The sequence below is a fragment of the Microtus ochrogaster genome, unplaced genomic scaffold (genome assembly GCF_000317375.1).
Source record: "Microtus ochrogaster isolate Prairie Vole_2 unplaced genomic scaffold, MicOch1.0 UNK30, whole genome shotgun sequence".
Classification (NCBI taxonomy): Eukaryota; Metazoa; Chordata; class Mammalia; order Rodentia; family Cricetidae; genus Microtus; species Microtus ochrogaster.
Genome location: NW_004949128.1, coordinates 2,811,864 through 2,831,253, shown reverse-complemented (window position 1 = coordinate 2,831,253; position 19,390 = coordinate 2,811,864). Strand labels below are relative to the sequence as shown.

The 19,390-nt window shown below is 45.3% G+C and overlaps 1 protein-coding gene across 1 annotated transcript in view; it reads left to right on the top strand.

The window, feature by feature from the left end:
- Atp10b (ATPase phospholipid transporting 10B (putative)) overlaps nt 1–19,390 on the top strand; it is a 239,411-nt gene that overhangs the window by 194,345 nt on the left and 25,676 nt on the right. The window contains exons 12-16 of the mRNA XM_013354123.2: nt 7,562–7,750; nt 9,138–9,738; nt 11,862–11,971; nt 14,035–14,161; nt 17,161–17,345. Of these exons, the coding sequence (XP_013209577.1) occupies nt 7,562–7,750; nt 9,138–9,738; nt 11,862–11,971; nt 14,035–14,161; nt 17,161–17,345 (1,212 nt within the window). The remainder of the gene's footprint in view (nt 1–7,561; nt 7,751–9,137; nt 9,739–11,861; nt 11,972–14,034; nt 14,162–17,160; nt 17,346–19,390) is intronic.

Genomic DNA, 19,390 nt, shown 5'->3' with positions numbered 1-19,390 from the left:
TTCTTCCTTTCCAATTCGAATCCCCTTGATCCCATTATGTTGTCTTATTGCTATTGCTAGAACTTCAAGCACTATATTGAAGAGGTATGGCAAGAGTGGACAGCCTTGTCGTGTTCCTGAGTTTAGTGAGATGGCAGCAGAGATTCCTTTTTTATACATTTTCATCTTAACTTATTTTGCCCAAGATGGTCTCAAATTCCTGGGCTCAAAAACCCCTTCAAGCAAGTATAAATTTGCTGGAGGGCCCTTAGCTGATGGCAGCAAGCTGGACGTACTAACCCCAAATTGTCTCCAAAACCTAGGCTATGGTCAGTGCTCTGCTCTGGCTGGCAGTTCCAAAAGCAAGTTCTAAGTTCGTCCCTGAGCAATAGGGAAAGTGGTTAAGGAATTAAGTAAGATTCACTGTTTATAGCATGGCTAGTACAGGCAGTGATATGTTCTCTCTATGAATAGCTAAGAGAGGCACAGAGTAGTCAAGGGCCTGGGATTGGTAAAACACCATCTTTGGGTAATTTTTCAGGAGGGGGCTGGACTATAAGTGTGACAAGGTAGGTTTGCAACTATGCAGTTTGGCTTGCTAATATGCATCATGTGGTTACTCCTTTTATCCTTTTTAATCTCCTAAAAATACATAAAATTATTACCAGACTGTTCCCAAAATCAAATAACACAATGTTTGTGCTGACCTCAAGATCCCTTCCAGCTCTAAATCATGCACACCCAGGCCCAGGCCTCCACCTCAACTCCACTCCAGAGGAGTTTATTTTACACTTAGCAAGTCGAATGGACTGGAATCATAGCTATCCCTTTCATTAAAATAAGGACAATTCTGGTTCATTACAAATTCTAAGAGACAGACTAGTATATATTTTAAGTGACCTTTCTAAAGAAAAGCTGTTTTCTTATTTTACATCATGTATAAAAATCTGTTTTATAAAATATTGAACTTTCTCCCCTGAGACTCTACCACATGTTGTCTAGGGATGTGAACTTAAGAATTTCTAGTAACTCTAGATGCAGGGTAGACTGAGAACCTCTCTAGACAGACCCCTGACATACCTGGCTTCCCCATGAAAACAGTACCCATGTGGCTCAGATACGCACTTGAAGCCTTGCGTGAAGGGAGAGATTTGTGCTACTCAAAAGTTGCTTACTAGAGCTGAAGAGATGGCTCCATGGTTAAGAACACTTACTGCCCTTGTAGAGGACCCAGGTTCAGTTCCCAGAATCCGTATGATGAGTCATAGCTGCCTGTAACTCCTGCTTCTGGAAACCTAATGCCCTCTGACCACCACGGGCACAACACGCATGGTATGCATACGTACATGCAGGCAAAACACTTATGCACTTAAGGTTAAATAAATACTTTTTAAGATGCTCACTGGCCTCTGATCCTGCGCTGGCTGTCGTCAGGTTCTAAAAGATCACCCTAGAGGCCAGGTAGTTCTCTAGAGGTCTACCTTTTCCACCTATCTTGGTGCCTTCTTCCACCTCCATCCAGCATCTAGTCTGGCATAAGCATCTCTAGGAACCCTCTCCCCTTCTCTACCTTCCCTTTGAAACTGAGTCAGGGCTTGCCTCAGAAACTCCCAAGATACCAGAACTTGGCAGCAGTCTACCAGCCCTTCAAGGGCCAGCTATTGGTTTCCCTGGCCCTTGGGTGCAAACCAAATAAAGCAAGAATCAATAGTAGCAACAACAATCAAACCTGGGTTTGTTTGTTATTTTTTCTTTAGTTACCAAATACAAAGCAACATCAGTGATTATCTCCTAATTGCCTGCTATAAAACTTTGGCTTTAAGGTGGGTAATATACTGATGAAATTGACACATCCCCAGCCAATATTTAATAGCACTGACAGATGGAAAATAAAATGTCTTTCGCCCTGCTCTGAAAGTAGCCAAGATTTAAGCAGAGTCCAAGAGCCACCTGCACGTTTTCCAAAAATCATCAAACCAAGGAACATCTTCCCAGCTTTGGGGTGGAGCTGCCCTGGGCCTCTCTAGGCACCTCCAACACTCACTTCTGTGGGCATGCCCCTTCCCTGACACCTCCAGAGAGAATGCAGTAGACACAACTGAAGGAGGTGCCTAGGGCAGCCTCTTTCTTAATGATTCTTCTACAAAACACTCTGACTCTTCCTATAGATTGGCAGAGCAGCCAACATATGGCTCCTGCCTCTGTGAGGTTAGATAAGCGTCCTGATTTCATCAGGCAGACGCACACTCTTTCTACAAGTAATGTGACTGCATGGTGCAGTTTTGTCCTTACCCTAGGAACCCAAATGGAAGGGAGAGAACTGCCAGAAAATCCCTTCTTAGATAGCCACGGCGAATTTTCCTTCAACTTCCGTGTAGCTTGCTTTAACAATCTGGGTGAATGTTTAGGCTTTCCTGGTTCTTCACCCAAACTAAATATCATCAATATTGAAACCCTGGGACAAATACAACACCGCCTTGAAAAAGGAATTCAGCCTTCAGTTGCCAGCAACCAGAAAAGTCTGTTTGCATGCTATTAATACCAGCATAACATACAGTTATGTATTAAAAGGGGATCAAAGGCCACCTGGTACTGTCCTCCATCCCCACTGCCCAGAGGCATATGTAACCTTTCCAGGGGAACCCCCCTACACAGAAGCCTCTATGGAACACACACACACACACACACACACATGCTTTGACCAGAGAACTTTTGGACTTTGCCTTTATTTTCATGTGTGTGCCTGTGTTCATATGCAGGTGTACATGTGTGTGTCCACATGACTGTGCATGCAAATGTCTCTCTATGTGTTTGTACATGTGGAGACCCAAGGTCAGTGTCAGAAATCCTCTTCAATCACTCTTTTACCTTACTCATTGCAGTAGGGTCTGTCAATCAAATACAGAGCTCGCCATTATGACGACTCTAGTTAAGCAGCTTGCTCTGGGGGTTCCTTGTCTATCTGCTGAGACTACCAAGTGTTTACATGAGAGTTAGGGACCTGAACCACAGTCTTTACACTTTCAGAGAAAGCAAAGCACATTAACCACTGAGTCATTTCCCCAGCCCCATCTTTGCTTGTTAAAAAAAATAATAATAACAACAAATCCTGGAGAATATTTCGTATGTGCACGCACACATGTATAAATTCAGTAGAGAGCAACCTCATTCTTTTTAGTGGCTATTGAAACTTGTTGAATAGTTGAGCTGTCATGAGCTTCCATGTGTGTGGCAGGCTTTTTAAGGTATTTATTTTTAGAGTGCAATTGCTAAGTTGGAGTGTTGGTGCATTCCTTAGTCAGTTAATTGTTTCTAACACATTATACCAGTTCTCGTGTCCCCCAGCAGCAAACCTGCTTCCTCCCTACTCTGTCCACTGTATCTGTGGTAACTGTCAGCATTTTTAAAAAATAGCTTTCCATTCATTTGGTCAGGTGATCTTTCCCCACTAGCTAACATCTGTTCAAGGTGAAAATACATAGCTAGACAGTGGGGATATGAAGTCTCTTAGGGCAGTGATCCCTGGATTCAGGGATTTACAGCCTAATGAAGGAGCAAGTGGGAGACCAGTGACTACCACTGGGACAGGAGTTACAGATGTGTTAGAAGAGATAAGTAGAGGGCAGCAGCGCCATGTTCTTTCCAGATTCTGGAGAGCTTCCTGGTGAAGCTAGCACCTGAATTGGCCCTCAAGACAACCAGGGAAATTGAAGCAGTGCCCGTCATCCAATGAGGAGCAGGTAAAGAAGGCAAGCTGTTGCAGGAGATCTGTGGGAGCAAGGCAAAGCATTTGGAGGTGCTCACCCACAACTGGGAAAGAAAGTGCAAGTTGTAGAAGTAAGGGAGATGGAATCACAAGAGGAGCCATGCCACAAAAGGGGTTACTAGCAAGCTAGGGGCCAAGACGCCTAGGTCTGTCTACCACTGGCTTAATGGGCATCTGTGTTAGGAAGCTTCCATCCCCAGTGAGTAACAGTGTGAGTTGAGTAGCTTCTTAAAACATATTCAAACCAGCCTAGACAATCAATGAGCTCTGTGTTCAGCTAAAGCCCTGTCTCAAAAATTAAGGTCGAAAGCAATTGAGGAAGACACTCATCATCTAGGATGACCTCTGACCTCCACACATATGCATGTGTGAGCATACACACACACACACACACACACACACACACACACACACACACACCAGAAAGGAGAATAGCAGAATGGAGGCTGCCTACCTTTTCCAGACTTCAGAGTGGGAAAACATCCCAGTCAAAAAGAAGAGGCAGTCAGTCATTGGGCTACTGTATAGTACACACTGTTGCTGTTCAAACTTTGCTCTTGAGGCAGCAGCACAAGCCCTTCCTGTGAGCTAGTTAGAAATGAAGGTGCCCGGACCCATTTGGGGAGGCCTGAATTCAAACCCAGTTTGGAAAGCACCCGTGAGACATTTAAGAGTCCAGGCTTATAGATCAGCAAGAACTAGATTCAGGATCCTGGCACAGGCCTTGAGACCTGGGACAAATTATTTTATTTCAATGAGTCTCTTTCACCTCATAATCAAAATGGAAAGTGACAGTAGCTGACACAGATGATATAAATAAGGGTACTTAGAAAAGGTATCTGTTATCAGCAAAGATAATCTAAAGATAACAGCATCCCTTCTTGTGGGCCCTGAGCTCACACAAGATTTGTTTACTTCAGATGACTAACAACAGAAGGAACCAGCTGAGAGCCTAGATATCACAGAGCTCTAGCGTGAAACACCCATAAGTGGGTGCCATACATTCTATTTCTTTTCAGAGTTGCCAGGCACTGGGGAAAAAACTGCCTTTTTCTATGTATTTTGACGGACAAGTTCCCAAATGCTCACAAACCACACAGAAAAACAGTGGTCCAGAGCACAGAGCAGCCTGAAGAAATTGGCTGGACAGACAGATACAGTGACTAGGCAAAAGTTGATTACCATCTTCTCCCAACACCTTCAGATGCCTTTCATAATACTCTGCCATGTGATCAAGAGGAAATGTAGTCAAGAACAGTTTTAACAAAGAAGTGTTAGGGGCCAATGAGATGCTGCAGCAGGTAAAGTTGCCTGCCACCCCCCTGACGGCCTAAGTTCAATTCTTGGGAACCACATGGCGGAAGGAGAGAAATGACTTTCTGAAGTTGTCCTCTGACTTCTGCTCACAGTACCCATATACATTCACACACACTCAAAAACTAAATAAAAATGGGGAAAAAAAGAGTTTTAAGAGTACATCAGGGAGGCTGGAGAGATGGCTCAGTGGTTAAGAGCTTTGCCTACTCTTCCAATGGTCCTGAGTTCAATTCCCGGCAACCACATGGTGGCTCACAACCATCTGTGCCCTCTTCTGGCCTGCAGACATGTACATAGACAGAATATTGTATACATAACAAATAAATAAATAAATATTCTTTTAAAAAAAAAGAGTACATCAGTGGTGGACAAAAACAACGTGCTCTAGAAAGGGGCCACACAACATTCTGCATGTCCATAATCTACAGGCACTGGGAGCACATCAGAGACAAGCCACTATCCTCACTACGCTTGTAGACCCGAGAGTACCTAATCAAGAAACAAGAGCCTGCTAAGCGATTCTGGCTATGTAATCAGGTGCGATCAACCCATGATGTGGAGCATCTATTTTCTTGTCAGGAAGAGGAACACTTCCACGGTCTCTGAAACTGCTGAGGACGTGGGGTTTGATAGGCAAGCCAGTCTTTGTATCTGGCATGCCAGACATTAAAGGCTCTACCGAACTTTCACCAACTCCCAAAGGCCTCTTCCTTCTCATGGAGGAAATATTATGTTGTATAGGAGTGAAAGAAAGGGATATTCTAGCCGGGCGGTGGTAGCGCATGCCTCCAATCCTAGCACTCAGAGGGTAGAGGCAGGCAGATCTCTGTGAGTTCAAGGCCAGCCTGGTCTACAAGAGTTAGTTCCAGGACAAGGCTTCAAAGCTACAGAGAAATCCTGTCTCGGGGGTCGGGGGAGTATAATTTAGAGTTAAACTACCAAAAACCAACTAAGGAAATACTAAATATTTCCCTCTTTAGGTGAGGCACTAAATTTTTCTAGGCATGAGTTTTCTTTTTTAAAATTCAGAGATAACAGCACCCAGACAATATCAATACTAATAAGAGGGATACATTGAGATGGCAGCTATACAGGGAACTTATGAAACACTACATGGATAGGAGCTCTCGTTATTATGAGAAATGGGCTCCGCGTTTGGGTGGTGTTGGCTACTCTGGCTACAGAACTTTGGAAGGAGTACTAAGGAAACCCCTGTGCCACAGGCCCTGGATGGAGGATGCTGCGCCTTTTATACAAGGATCTGTGATTTGGGCTTCACCCTGTTTTGCTAAGAACCAGTGATCGAATCAGTCCACATCTCCAGGCTTTTGTTAAGACTGGATTACATTCATCTCAACATAGACCTGGGACAATCTGTGGGGTCCTAGACTTGGGGAGGTAGAAGACACTTCATAAATGTGAGCTACTTTTAGAAGCACAATATTCAAATGCAGAGAAGATGGATGGCCCATATTTCAGAGTGACAGATCAAATGGAAAGTTTGACCAAAAAAATTATGAAAAATTGAGAAGTTATGGATCAGCATCAGCTCTGAAAGTAAAAAAAAAAAAAAGAAAGAAAGAAAAAGAAAAAAACAGGTCACTTATCATTTCTACTCTCTCTCGAAGAGTCGGGATTCTTGGCAAAGGAGGCAGCCTGGGAGCATTTGCTAAGCAAAGCTGGCAGCTCTACTTAGTGTGGCTTGCCAGGTCAACAGCACCTTCCATCCCATAATGACCTCAGCTGTGCCTTGGCCTACTTCCCTGACTCTCCTTACGTGCTTGGTACCTGTGGGCAGTCCCAGCGTAGAACTTGATTTTGTGGTTCGGGAGAGTTCTTTGTGAGTTAAGAGAAACTCCAATGGACAGGTGGCACTTCTGTGGGCTTTACGATCTAGGAGGGGCTCTGATAGGTAGGAGAGGATTCTTAATAGAACAGGTGTGACCAGAGGCACAGAAGGAAACTGTGTGTCCGGAATGCAATAGGAACCCCTAGGGTCTGCCAAGAGAAAGTCCTGGAGATGTGCATGAGAAAGAATGTAGATGCAGGAGGAGCTGGTGCTGTGAGCAGCAGAGATCTAGAGATCTTTGTGCAAGTCAAAAGTTGCAGGAACAAAGTGGTGCCTTAGGTAGGTGGATGTGCACGCGAAGAGTGAAAAGAAGAGCAGAAAGGTGGGGATACTGGTCTAAAGTGGGTGCATAAAATACCAAGTTGAGAGTTGAAGGATCCAAGCCAGACTTGACACAAGAGGAATAGGGACAAGTCGGAGAAGATGCTAGATAGGAAGAAATGCCAATGCCTGGCAGCTGGGGATTAACAGTGAGGACTGGAATAAAAACATGAGCAACGATGTACCCAGTGGAAGGGAGGAATGTGTTGGATGCAAGACATAGGGAAGATGGAGTTATCACTGTCCTAGACACGCAGAGCCTGCTGGGAAAGACCTCCCTTCCCAGTCCTTCCAGGAAAAGATCTCACTTGGGCTTTTTTTCCTTCCAGGAAAAAGATGTGACTCCAGATAAAAATCTCCTGAGCAAAGTGAAGGAGGCTGCCCTGTGGCTGGAGACCTCCGACAGCCGACTTGCCCAGCCTTCCCATTCCACCACGGCTTCCATCGCTGACTTCTTCCTTGCCCTGACTATCTGCAACTCTGTCATGGTGTCCACGACCACTGAGCCCAGGAAAAGGGTAAGAACAGATGATGGCTGGGAATGGGGTCAAGGGAAAGAGAAAAGTGGAAAGGCAAATAGGAAAAGAAAAACCCTTGATTCCGAAAGACATGACCCTTCGGTGCCAACCATGCGTCATCAGCCCACCTCTGCGAAACCCAGATCAGCCATGTGATCTTCCTAGGTCCGTTCCCCTCTTTGTCAATTAAAGGGGGAAAGTTACACACCAGTTGTTTGTGTGACTTCCAACTTATCACATGTAAGGCAGATAATGAGCAAATATTTATTGAGTCATTGGCTGTGTGCCAGGTCCCATGCTAAATTAACTTTACCTACATAACTTCTAATCCTTACCACCCTGAAACATAGTGTGGGATATTTTTGGATTTAACAAGCAGAGTCTGAGGTTTTGCTACCTAAGGAGGTATGATTAATATAGAACTATCTGTGTGGCTCTATTATGGTTCCTAATAATACCATATCATACCTGCATCTGTTTCTGTATGGGGGTTAAAATTAATTAGCTTGTGTGTTATGTTCTTTTCTTAGAAATAATAAGGGCATGTGGTCATCTATATGGGGTTAAATAATAAATCTACCAAGGGTAGTTGGGTCTTCAGTAATCCACAGACCCATCCTACAAGTCACTGATAAGGATAATGATTTGGTGTAACTTGTGATTATAAAACCAAGAAAACAGGATTCAATATACTATACCTTCCTCTCGTTGTGCCCAAGTTTCAAACCACTCAGAAACATCACCTCCTGATCAAGCATTTTCAGTGACACATAGGAGACAGGAAGCATTATCTGAACAAGTAGCTATTTTTGAGAACTATTTTGGAAAAGCTAGTATCCAACTTCAATTTTCAAGCTAATGAGAAGGCTTCTTCTAGCACATAGCTCCAAGTGAATGACTGGACCCGGACTCAGAGTCTCGGCTCTATTACCAAGACACTGGGCTGTCATGGCAAACTTATCCATCCTCTGGGTGCCTGGGTTCCACACCCATACTGATGGTAGCCCTTCGAACTTCAGGGAAGATTGAAGGTGACAATTCACACGAACAGAAAGCAGCTCATCATACAATAATCTGTGAGAGAGTGTGTACTCTTGAGTGTCCCATTTTAATCTCCTTTAATTCTTTCCAGCATGACCATAGGGGATGCTCAGAAACTAGGGGACTGTGAGCACTGGCCATACCTAGAACATCAGGCCTAGAAGGACCCATCTGAGTTATCACCCTCTTTCTACGAGTGGGTAGGCTGAGGTTCACAGAACACACGGGTCTTGTCTCTGACTGCAGAAGACCCAAGTGATCCACTGATTGCAAAATGGCCTTCATATTCTGTGAAAGCCATCCGGAGTGCTCAGAGTGACATTGTCCTTTCCTCGTACAACCACAGGTTACCACTCCGCCCTCCAACAAGGCTCTGGGTTCATCCTTGGAAAAGATCCAACATCTGTTCCAGAGGCTGAAGATTTTGAGCCTCAGCCAATCCTTCTCCTCCACCGCCCCCTCTGACCCTGATCTAGGAGAGAGCCTGGGGCCCAACATGCCCACCACAGACTCAGACGACAAAGATGACGTATCTGTGTGTAGTGGAGACTGCTCCACGGATGGTGGCTACAGGAGCAGCACTTGGGAGCAGGGTGACACCCTGGGGTCCGTGTCAGGGGCTTCTCTGGAGGAGGGGCTGGAGGCCCCAGCTCTCAACCTAGATGAACCGGAGCTCTGTTATGAGGCCGAGAGCCCTGACGAGGCAGCTCTGGTGCACGCGGCCCGTGCCTATAGTTTCACCCTGGTGTCTAGGACACCTGAGCAGGTGACTGTGCGTCTGCCCCAGGGCATCTCCCTCACCTTTGAGCTCCTCTTCACCCTGGGATTTGACTCTGTCCGGAAGAGAATGTCAGTAGTGGTGAGGCACCCACTGACGGGTGAGATCATCGTCTACACCAAGGGTGCTGACTCCGTTATCATGGACCTGCTAGATGATCCATCCTGTGGTGAGTCCGCCCGCCTTGTCAGGCCCAGGGACACAGGTGCTATAGTCCCAGCGGTAGTGTGCAATGGTGAGGAAGAGTCAGAGTTACAAGTCCAGCATGTACCAGGAGGCTCCCAGGCCCATGAGACTCTCAAAACAAGTCCTTAGAACACACTGAATTTTCCATCACCTTGACCTAGAGAATTGGGGCGTTCATTAGTGCATTCAAGACTTTATGAAGAAACCACTTTACCTTCACTTTTCCCAGTTTTCAGATTTCCACACTCATTATGCTATTCGTTATTCATATCCACACCCCGTGCCTTTCTACCCAAACACCCATGAGTCCTACCGTAGAGCACACCACGTTCGCTCAAGTGTCTCTCTTTATTATCGCGTTCCCCAGTGCCCACCCCCACACACTGGGATAGATTTTCATAAACTTGCCCAGAGCCAGGAAAATGTTCCAAAGTCCCTACGGGTCAGCGTCCAATTTCAGAGAAGCGTGAATTAGTGTGCAGCCGTATCCTGGTTGCTAACAAGAAGAAGACAGTGATAGGGTTATGATTCTCCCAGGATAGCAGATCCCAGCCAAGCTTCAGAATTGCCCAGGCAGCCCAGAGCCTCCTGCATTATCAGCTGTGGATCACGGCCAAGAGGTTCATGGGGACTGATTAGTGTTTAGAATGAGAAGGGAGCTAATTAGCTCGCTTCATCCCTAGACTCTGGCAGACAAGTGAATTCAGGGCTTCTGAGTCAAGGAAGCCATAGTACTCTGTCTCTGGGCAACAGAGACTCGCTATCCTGGAGACGTTTGTTTATTCCTTCCTCGGTTGATTGCAAAATGGGTTAGGGATCCTGCCAATAAAAAAACACAGTCAATGTTACTGCATTAAGAAAGAAGCTTTGAAAGGGAGAGGCAAAACCACATCGAGTGTAGTGTACTTGGGATGTTTGAGCATTCAGTTGGACTCTGAGGTTCCTAGCAACCTGGGGGGGTGAAAAAACCCAGAGACTCACAGGTGGTGAGCTCCAAAAAGGATGTTTTTGAAGATAAAACATTGTAAATAGTGTTCAACCGGGCATTGTATGCTTTAAGACCGTGCTATTGTGAACAATGAGGCAATAATATTTGAAAGGATGTTTATACTGTATGAAATAGACTGATTGGACTTCCTTATGCTTAGTGGAGATCACTGTTAGAAATTACGTTTTTACCTTTGCATTGTACAAAGGAAGAAGTGAGGTGTTCAAATTCTATTCACTACCCAGGATCCCCCTAAAACCTCTGTCCAGCAGCAGTGAGGGATTCTGGAGGCTGCATTGCTCAGATTTACAGTGCTGTGGTAGATGAGTGAGGCCTGTCATCGGTCCTGTCCCTTCCGAGCTAGCACAGCCTGAAAATACTCTTCCTGTCTAATAGAGAAAAAAATACAAATGACTTCAGGAAGAAATGCGCTATGTGAAACTTTAACACGGGGACTTTGAACAGGCATCGAGGTATTTTTTTTTTACCCTAAAGTTACAGAAAATGCAAAAGCTATTTTTTTTTCTTCTAACACCGTCCCTCATATTGAGAAAAAGCCTAAGTCAGCAAAGCGAATGTGCTGAAGAACCCTGCTAATGAGATCCAGGTTTGCAGCTGTCTTGAGGCTGAGCTTGACAAGAATTAAAGTAGATGACAGAAAGGATGATGGATTGTCTGAGTTGCCAGAGAACAGTTTGCAAAGTTGGTTGGCTCTGCTGGCAAGATGGGCAACTAAAATCACACCTTGGGTAAAAAGGAAGACTGAACCACCCAACCCCTGGCCCTCTCCTTAAGGATAGCTTTGTTTTAACTTTGTAGGTAGTTCTCTTGTAAGGAGATGTATTGGGACAATTTCTTAGATCACCTCCCTTCCTTAAATAGCCCTTTTCCCGGCCAGGCTTTTGAAGAAAAAACATAAGGAGCAGACAGTGTAGGGACTCTTAAAATGATCATTCTCCAGGGCAGCCTGTCATCACAAGAACTCCTAGGGAGGGCTGGGAAGGGGGAGCTCCTCCCTTAAGGCTGGTGTGGTGACCCGGGAAGGTTCTGGGGAGTTGAGGGCAAAGCTCCCTGTACAGTGGTCCATGGCTTCAAGGGAAACAATAACTCTTTGACAGTGAGTGATATTGATGTGGAGAAGAAGCTGAAAAGAATCCAAGCCCGGACCCAAAAACATCTGGACTTGTATGCAAGAGATGGTCTTCGAACCCTGTGCATTGCTAAGAAGGTAAGGTTAGATCCCTGCGAGCATGCTCCAGATGTCAGCAATGGCTGAATGACCTTCGCCCCATTTTGTGTGTGTGTGTGTGTGTGTGTGTAGTATGTGTGTGGTGTGAATATGTGTGTATGTGGTGTGTGGGTGGGTGTGTAGTATGTGTGTGGTGTGAATATGTGTGTATGTGGTGTGTGTATGTGTGTGTAGTTTGTGTGTGGTGTGAATATGTGTGTATGTGGTGTGTGGGTGTGTGTATAGTATGTGTGTGGTGTGAATATGTGTGTATGTGTGTGTGTGGTGTGTATGTGGTATGAGGAGCGTTGTGGGAGTGGTATGTATAGTGTGTGTATGTGGGGATGGTGTGTGTGTGTGGAGTGTGTGTATGTGTGTTCACATGAAAAACTCTAGCTTTCTGGTTTCTGTTGAGAATCTGAGTCTTCATGGAACCACACAGATCCATATAAGTATGTAGCAGCTGATCTTTGTGATGAGGGCCACGGGGATGTATTCTGCTGTTCTGCTCTTGCCTCCAGTCCCCATCACTAGCCACTGTTTTGCTCTTGCCCCCAGATGTAGCCATAAAGGCTACCCACTCTTCCTCTCAGATACTTGACTTTGCAGGCCCTGGGAAACAGGGGCCTTTGAACTACAGGGCCAGGTCATCTGATGAGGTGTGTGCTGTCCAGTAGGAACCCCATGATGCACATTTCAAGGTGCCTACAAGTAGTTTCTCCTCTTCACACTCCCAGGGATGCTCATATAGTTCAAGTTGCTTACTACAGAACAGAGATTAAACGTACTCACTTTAAAACCAGCCATCTGGTGCCCATCTCACCACCTTCTGAAGTGTCTTTAGGACAACAGCTTATAATGTCCTCTAGGTACTATCATTATAGTTTTACCATCATCTGCTTTCCATAAGTCTCTGTCTATTTTGTCTTCTGTTATAGACTGTACATTTCTCAAATGTAGAAGACCTTCCTATGGTCAGGCTGAGTGGTGCATGCCTTTAATCCTAGCACTCAGGGCAATAGATCTCTATGAATTCCAAGCCAGCCGAGGCTACTTCCTGAGAGCCTGTCTCAAAACAAACAAGCAAACAAGACATGTGTCTCTTGATTTTCCCTATAGTGCCATACAGAGGGACTCGGTGAATATTTGGTGCTTATGTAAAAGAATTATTCATAAAAGAGAATGCAGACATATAAACATGGTGGTTCAAAAGTGTCATGGCCCTCCAAAGGAGAAAGACAGCATGCCTGATGGATTCTACGAGCTGTGGAAAATATTGCTATGGTTACCTTTCCAGCCTCGTGTCTGACCCTTTCATTTTGCTGGCCTCCTCCATCAGCTTTTACATTAGCCAATCAGGAATGAGATCAAAGCCATAGCCTTTGCACTTGTTCCTCCTTGTGATTCCCAGGATTTGTTCCTTTTAAAATATTTTTTATTAATTTCTTGAGCATTTCAAAGAGTGTATTTTGATCATATTCACACACCCCCAGCTCGTCACCTTAGCTTCTCCAGAAACTGTCCTATCTCCCTACCCCCAAAAAGATGCTACATCCTCTTTTGTTATATAATAACCCATCAGCTCTAATTTATGTTGTCCAATATTCCGGGCACAGGCTCTCTACCGTCACATAGATTGCTTGTGTCTTACCTTGCATGCTCCCTGTCAAGAAAACCTTACTATCCAACAGGAGCCAACAACCTCAACAGACTCTATAGCATCATCCTTTTTGTTGCCTGGATGATACTCCTTGAAATAATCTAGCCATTTAAATTGCTTACCTGACTGAAATATCTCACCCTCCACCAGCATATAACCTGGGGCATCCTGAGATCTTGCCTTTGTCATTCATCTCCAGAGCCCTTTAGAGTCTCAGGAGATGTTTGGTGGTCATGGAACACAAGGATTAATCTTTCATCAATGTATGCATTCAAAATGTCATGATGCCCCCAATTCTGTGAGGTTCAAGGCGGCATTCAGTAGTCCCAGCACCTCAGGAAGAAGGAGGGCTCCATTTGCATATCCACTCAAGGTTACTAATAATTCTCTTCCTATTTCATAGGTTGTAAATGAAGAGGACTTCCAGAGGTGGGCCAGTTTCCGGCGGGAGGCAGAGGCATCCCTGGACAACAGAGAGGAGCTCCTGATGGAGACAGCCCAGCACCTGGAGAATCACCTCACCCTACTCGGTAGCTGAAAATAAGGCGTCGCTACATTAGAAAGAAAGAAAGGGGAAGGCTAAACATTAGGGGAAAAGCTCTTAGCCAGGACTCAGATACTGCTACAATTTGGCCCCAATTAAGAGCCATCTCTGGGTGTCTGCAGGTATTTGGCATAATTGGGATATGCCTGCAACCAGCCTGGCTTCCTGGGGATATCCTGAGAGCCTTCCCAGACTTCCTGCTGGAAGAAGCTTATGTGTTTGGCTTCTTCCTCAACAGCAAACTCCTTTTCATATTCAAATGTTTGTTGCATGCCTACTATGTGCACAGTGTAGCATGCTAGGCTTTACAGCTCCGGCGAGAAATGCTGACCACACCTCCACCTTCCGACAGCTCAGAATCTAGCCTACACGGTTAGGCAAGTCATGTCATCACCAACCAGTGATAAGATCTGGGCCAGAAGATTTAGAGATGGAAGACAAATGTGAAATAGGAGGTTTCAACCTCACACTGGGATCAAAGAGGGTCTGGGAAGGCTGCTAATTGGAAACAATGATATGCTACTCAGGAAACGAGAAGGGCATTCAAGACAGAATGAAGGAGTTAAATGAAGGGGCTAAATGAAAGGCAGGAAGTGAGGTCTGAGGAGAAGAAAATACAGAGATCGGTTTTAGCTGGACCACAGAATACAGCGGAGAACTGACAGGAGGTAAAAGAGGCCAGAAGAGGCCAATTTATGATGTGCCATGTAAATCATATGCTACACCTTTACAGGGTACCTTAGAAAAATCACCAGAGCTACCACCATATATGGAGTAGATGGATAAATAAGGAAGAAGATGAGAAGCACTGAGGCTGGGTCAGAGATGGACTGGATGTCTGTAGGAAGAATAGCATCGCAAGCTGAAATTTGGGAGCTTTGCTTAGGAAGATGAATCTCCTGCCTGGGGAAAGATGCCTATGTCTTAATCCCTCTGAGGTCGCTGGGGTGGAAAAACAGCAGCAGGAAGGGATTTGGGTACAGGGGATCTTTCCCAACCCCCTCTAGAGAGACGTGCAAGAAAGAATCAGGGATGTGCACTGGCCATGGAGCCGTAAACCATCTTTCATTGCTATAAGATGGTGAAGCCTTCACATCTAAAGGGTAGCAGCAAGATTAGTTGAAGAGCCTTCAAACAGAAGAAGAGATTCTTACTCTCTGGCACTTTCAGCCTCTTGTTCTTTGTCCTGGCTGCAGAAGCCTGTGCATGTTGCCTCGTGAGCCCTACACACTTCTAAAGCTGGACGTAGGAATTGTTCTTACAAGAACCAGAAGGCCGCTAGTCCAGAATTTTCTACCTGCCAGGCAAGGCCTCAGGCAGCCATCCCATGTGGGATTCCCGCCAGTCTTTCACATCCTGGACACGTCTTTAGCTTCAAGGTGGCAACAAGTCTCGGCTGCAGAAAACGTTCATCAGCTGGATCTGGCGAGGAAGTCACTCACGGGAGTTAGTCAGTTCCCCTTCCTGGAAGAGGCATTTGTGGTCTTTCCCTTTCATTTTCCCTTTCACACAAATAAATGTGTCTTTCCTCATCCCTCCCTCCACAGCCTCGCTGTGCTATAAATCAACTTCAGCAGCTCACCTAGCAGGCTAAACCTCACAAAGATGATACTTAAGTCATCCCTGTTCCTGTTCATCGACTTGTTTGCCTGTATATTTGTATCTGAAATACAAAACAGGCACCTTTGATGAGAGAAGGGCCTTTTTTGTCACCTCAAGGTGGCTGAGAAATGTGACTTGGTGGCAGATTTCCTGTGATCATCAAAAATGTTCCCTGGCCTTCACACTATGTCTCAAAACATGAGCTGATTTCTCAATAGGCAGCCAATGTAACTGCTTTGCCAACTTTTTAACCACTCTTGATTATTCAACAAAACAAAGCCGTGGCTTCAACTCTAAGTGAAATGGTTAGCCATTCGTCTATGGCCTGAAATGAATCCTATTTTAAATGCAGGTGGAGTTTTGCTTAAGCACTTAGCAACTCTTTAATATCTGGGTATGAATTTATCAGAGTTGAGGCAAAGATTGAGAACATCCACAAATGATGGCACCTGCGTGTCTAATTCTCTCCAAGAATAGTAGCAAAAAAAAAAAAAAAAAAAAAAAAAAAAAAAAAACACACTGAGTCCCCCACTACATCTGCTGTGTTCCGCTGCAGAGCAAAGGTTCCGGCCCCATCTCTTCCACACCCATTGGCCTGTGTCCTATAGGCCACCACCAGGCCTCCTCTGCACTCTTTCCCAGCCTCTAAGAACCTCTCATCCAACCTCTCCCATCTCCCATCCACTCTCCAGAATGATCTGAAAATGCAAACCTCATCCCGCCCCTTCCTAACTTACACTTTTGAACAGCTTTCTTTGCTGCAGAAGCAATCAGACACTGACACCGAGGCCCTGCTATGACCAAGAAGCCCCTCCCCCTCCCTCTCACACTCCCTCTGCCTCCTACCTTAGTCATCTACTTGAAACTCCAGGCTGGTGCATATGTAGACTCCTCTGCCTTCACCTCTGTGACTGACCTTCCAGGGCTGAACCAAAGTGGTCTTTCAGCAGCAAAAATCTCCCTTGACTTTCGAGGTGAAGCTCAGTGTCCACTCACCTCACCATGTAGCTCAATTACAAACCTTCATCCAAGGACTTGAGTTCCGGGCAGGTACCAGTTGTCCTAGTTAGGGTCACTGTTGCTGTGGTGAAGCACGATGACCAGAAGCAAGTTGGGGAAGAATAGGTTTGTTTGGCTTGTGTTTTCACGTAACTGCTCTTCCCCGAAGGGAGTCAGGACAGGACCCTGGAGGAAGTAACCAATGCAGAGACCATGGAGGGGAGCTGCTTACTGGTTTGTTTCCCATGATTGCTCAGCCCACAGTCAGTACACAGTACTAATACAAATACTTGGCAAAAACTGATTGGCTATGTAGTGCTTTGAGAAAGTAAGTAGCCATGTATTTACTGTAACTGAGTTCCCAACCGTCTTTGAACTTTCCAGGAGCCACTGGGATTGAGGACCGACTCCAGGAAGGAGTTCCAGACACCATCGCTGCACTACGGGAGGCTGGAATCCAGCTCTGGGTTTTGACAGGAGATAAACAGGAGACCGCAGTCAATATCGCATATTCCTGCAAACTGCTGGATCAGACTGACACCGTGTACTCCATTAACACAGAGAATCAGGTAAGGCCAAAAAGGGACTCAGTGTTCAAATACGCAGCAGCCCCTCAGCCAACTCTCTGGATCCTGGATCTAGAAGATCCAAGGAAGGATCCAGAAAACATTCAGCCCCATACGCAATAACCCATCCACATACATCATAGCTAACTGGTTATTTGGCTGCAGCTGCTTATCAGAAACTTCTAGTCTCCCTACTTTATAGGTAAGGACACTGAAAGCCACCAGGCTTGTTCTCTTCCCCAACAGCTTCCCCCTATTAGTCTAGGAAACCCCAAGTCTAGAATTCTGCTCTCTTGCCAGGCTAGTGCGAGTCACATATACCACACCGCTAACTCAGTTTTTTTTTGTCAATGTCTTGTCAGTTAAGATTAACCCGCCTTTGAAAAGTCCCACTTCAACTGAAAATATTTTGAGTTTAAATTTTCAGCACCAATCTGTGTGTCATAGAGCAGAACTCTAAGGGGGTAATGAGTTCAGCTGGTGCTTTTGATGGGCTAGGAGAGAGAGAGAGAGAGAGAGAGAGAGAGAGAGAGAGAGAGAGAGAGAGACGGAGGGACAGAGGGACGGAGGGAGGGAGAGGGAGAGGAACAAAGTCCTAAAACAGTCATTTCCACCTGGAGTAGGTTGTGGTTTGCAAAGAGCAAGGGAATTGGGAGTGCGCCATGTGACTTCTAACAATATGTCTTCCTGTTTATTGTACGCATTTGCGTTAGGAAGGCGGTTTCTGTTTTCCTGCTGCAGATGTAGAAAGTGAAGTGAGGGGTCTGGAAAGTGAGTGCTGAGATGTACCAATGAGAGGGAGCAGGGGCAAGAGTCAGTGGAGACAAGAGGAACACTTGTACCCAGGGGTGCTGAAGAAAGGGACCTAGCAACCAAGGATAGCCTGTGGGAGGGGTGAGTTGGAAGCCACCAGAGAGAGAGAGAGAGGGAGAGAGGGAGGGAGAGAATTTAGGCCTCTCGCTGGGTCATCTAGACCCTAGAATAAAAGTTTAGGAAGATTTCTATTTGGTTTTTATACCATGAAGAAAGATGCATTGAATATGTATAGATACCTGTCTACTTCCCAGGATCCCGCTAATCCGGTAAGATTAGTCTTTCTCCACCTTTTCCCTGGGAGTCATAGTAGATATGCAAATATGTTCAGCCAGAAAATGGGAATATACACTCTAAATCTCAGACTTATTTAAACCCCAGTTTAATATAATTACCTATTCAGTGAGTATTTTCTCCAAGGTTTTTAATTTGCCTCACTAACTATAAACATATTTGCATCTAGTATCTCTTTTGTATATATATCTTAAAGCAATAAACAAGTTTTATGGAGCCTGCCCAGAACCCTAGGTTCGCATATACATAATGAGGGACTTACTATTCCATGAGTAGAAATGCATTTCAAATGAAACTAATAATAACAATCATTTTTATTGTTCTTATTGACAACCCTTTAGGGCTTCATATGCTCCAAATAGCATACTTCTTATCTTGCTTTCTCTCAGTTGTAAAGCAGGGATTAAAAAATACTTATTTTACAGATTGCTGGACAAATTAAATAAGACCAGAGGGAAAGTACTTACTTAGTCCCTACATGTGTTAGCCATTACTGTATGACAAGTTAGCCCCAGAGCTTAGCAGTCACAGCAGACCTCTATGATCCCATGGTCTGTGTTAGAAACCTAAGGGTTTCTGGGCTGGGGCCTGTGGATGAAGGTAGCCGTGAAGTGATGAATCACCTTTCCGGAGATCTGAAGCCAAATACTGATTCCACTGGGAAGGGTCTGCAGACCGGAAGGGACGCTGTTTACAAGCTGAACCTCACAGCTGTTACTAGATCTCTGCTTTTGGTCCTCTGGGTTTTGTTCCCAGGCTGCTACACAGCATAGCAACTGGTTTCTCCTAAGGCAAGCCACTGGAGAGAGTGAGAAAGAGCTCTACAGTAGAAGCCCAATTTGTATAACCTACTTGGGGAAGTTACACCCCATTTTTGTTGTTGTTGTTGTTGTTGTTGTTGGTGGTGGTGGTGGTGGTGGTGGTGGTGGTGGTGGTGGTGG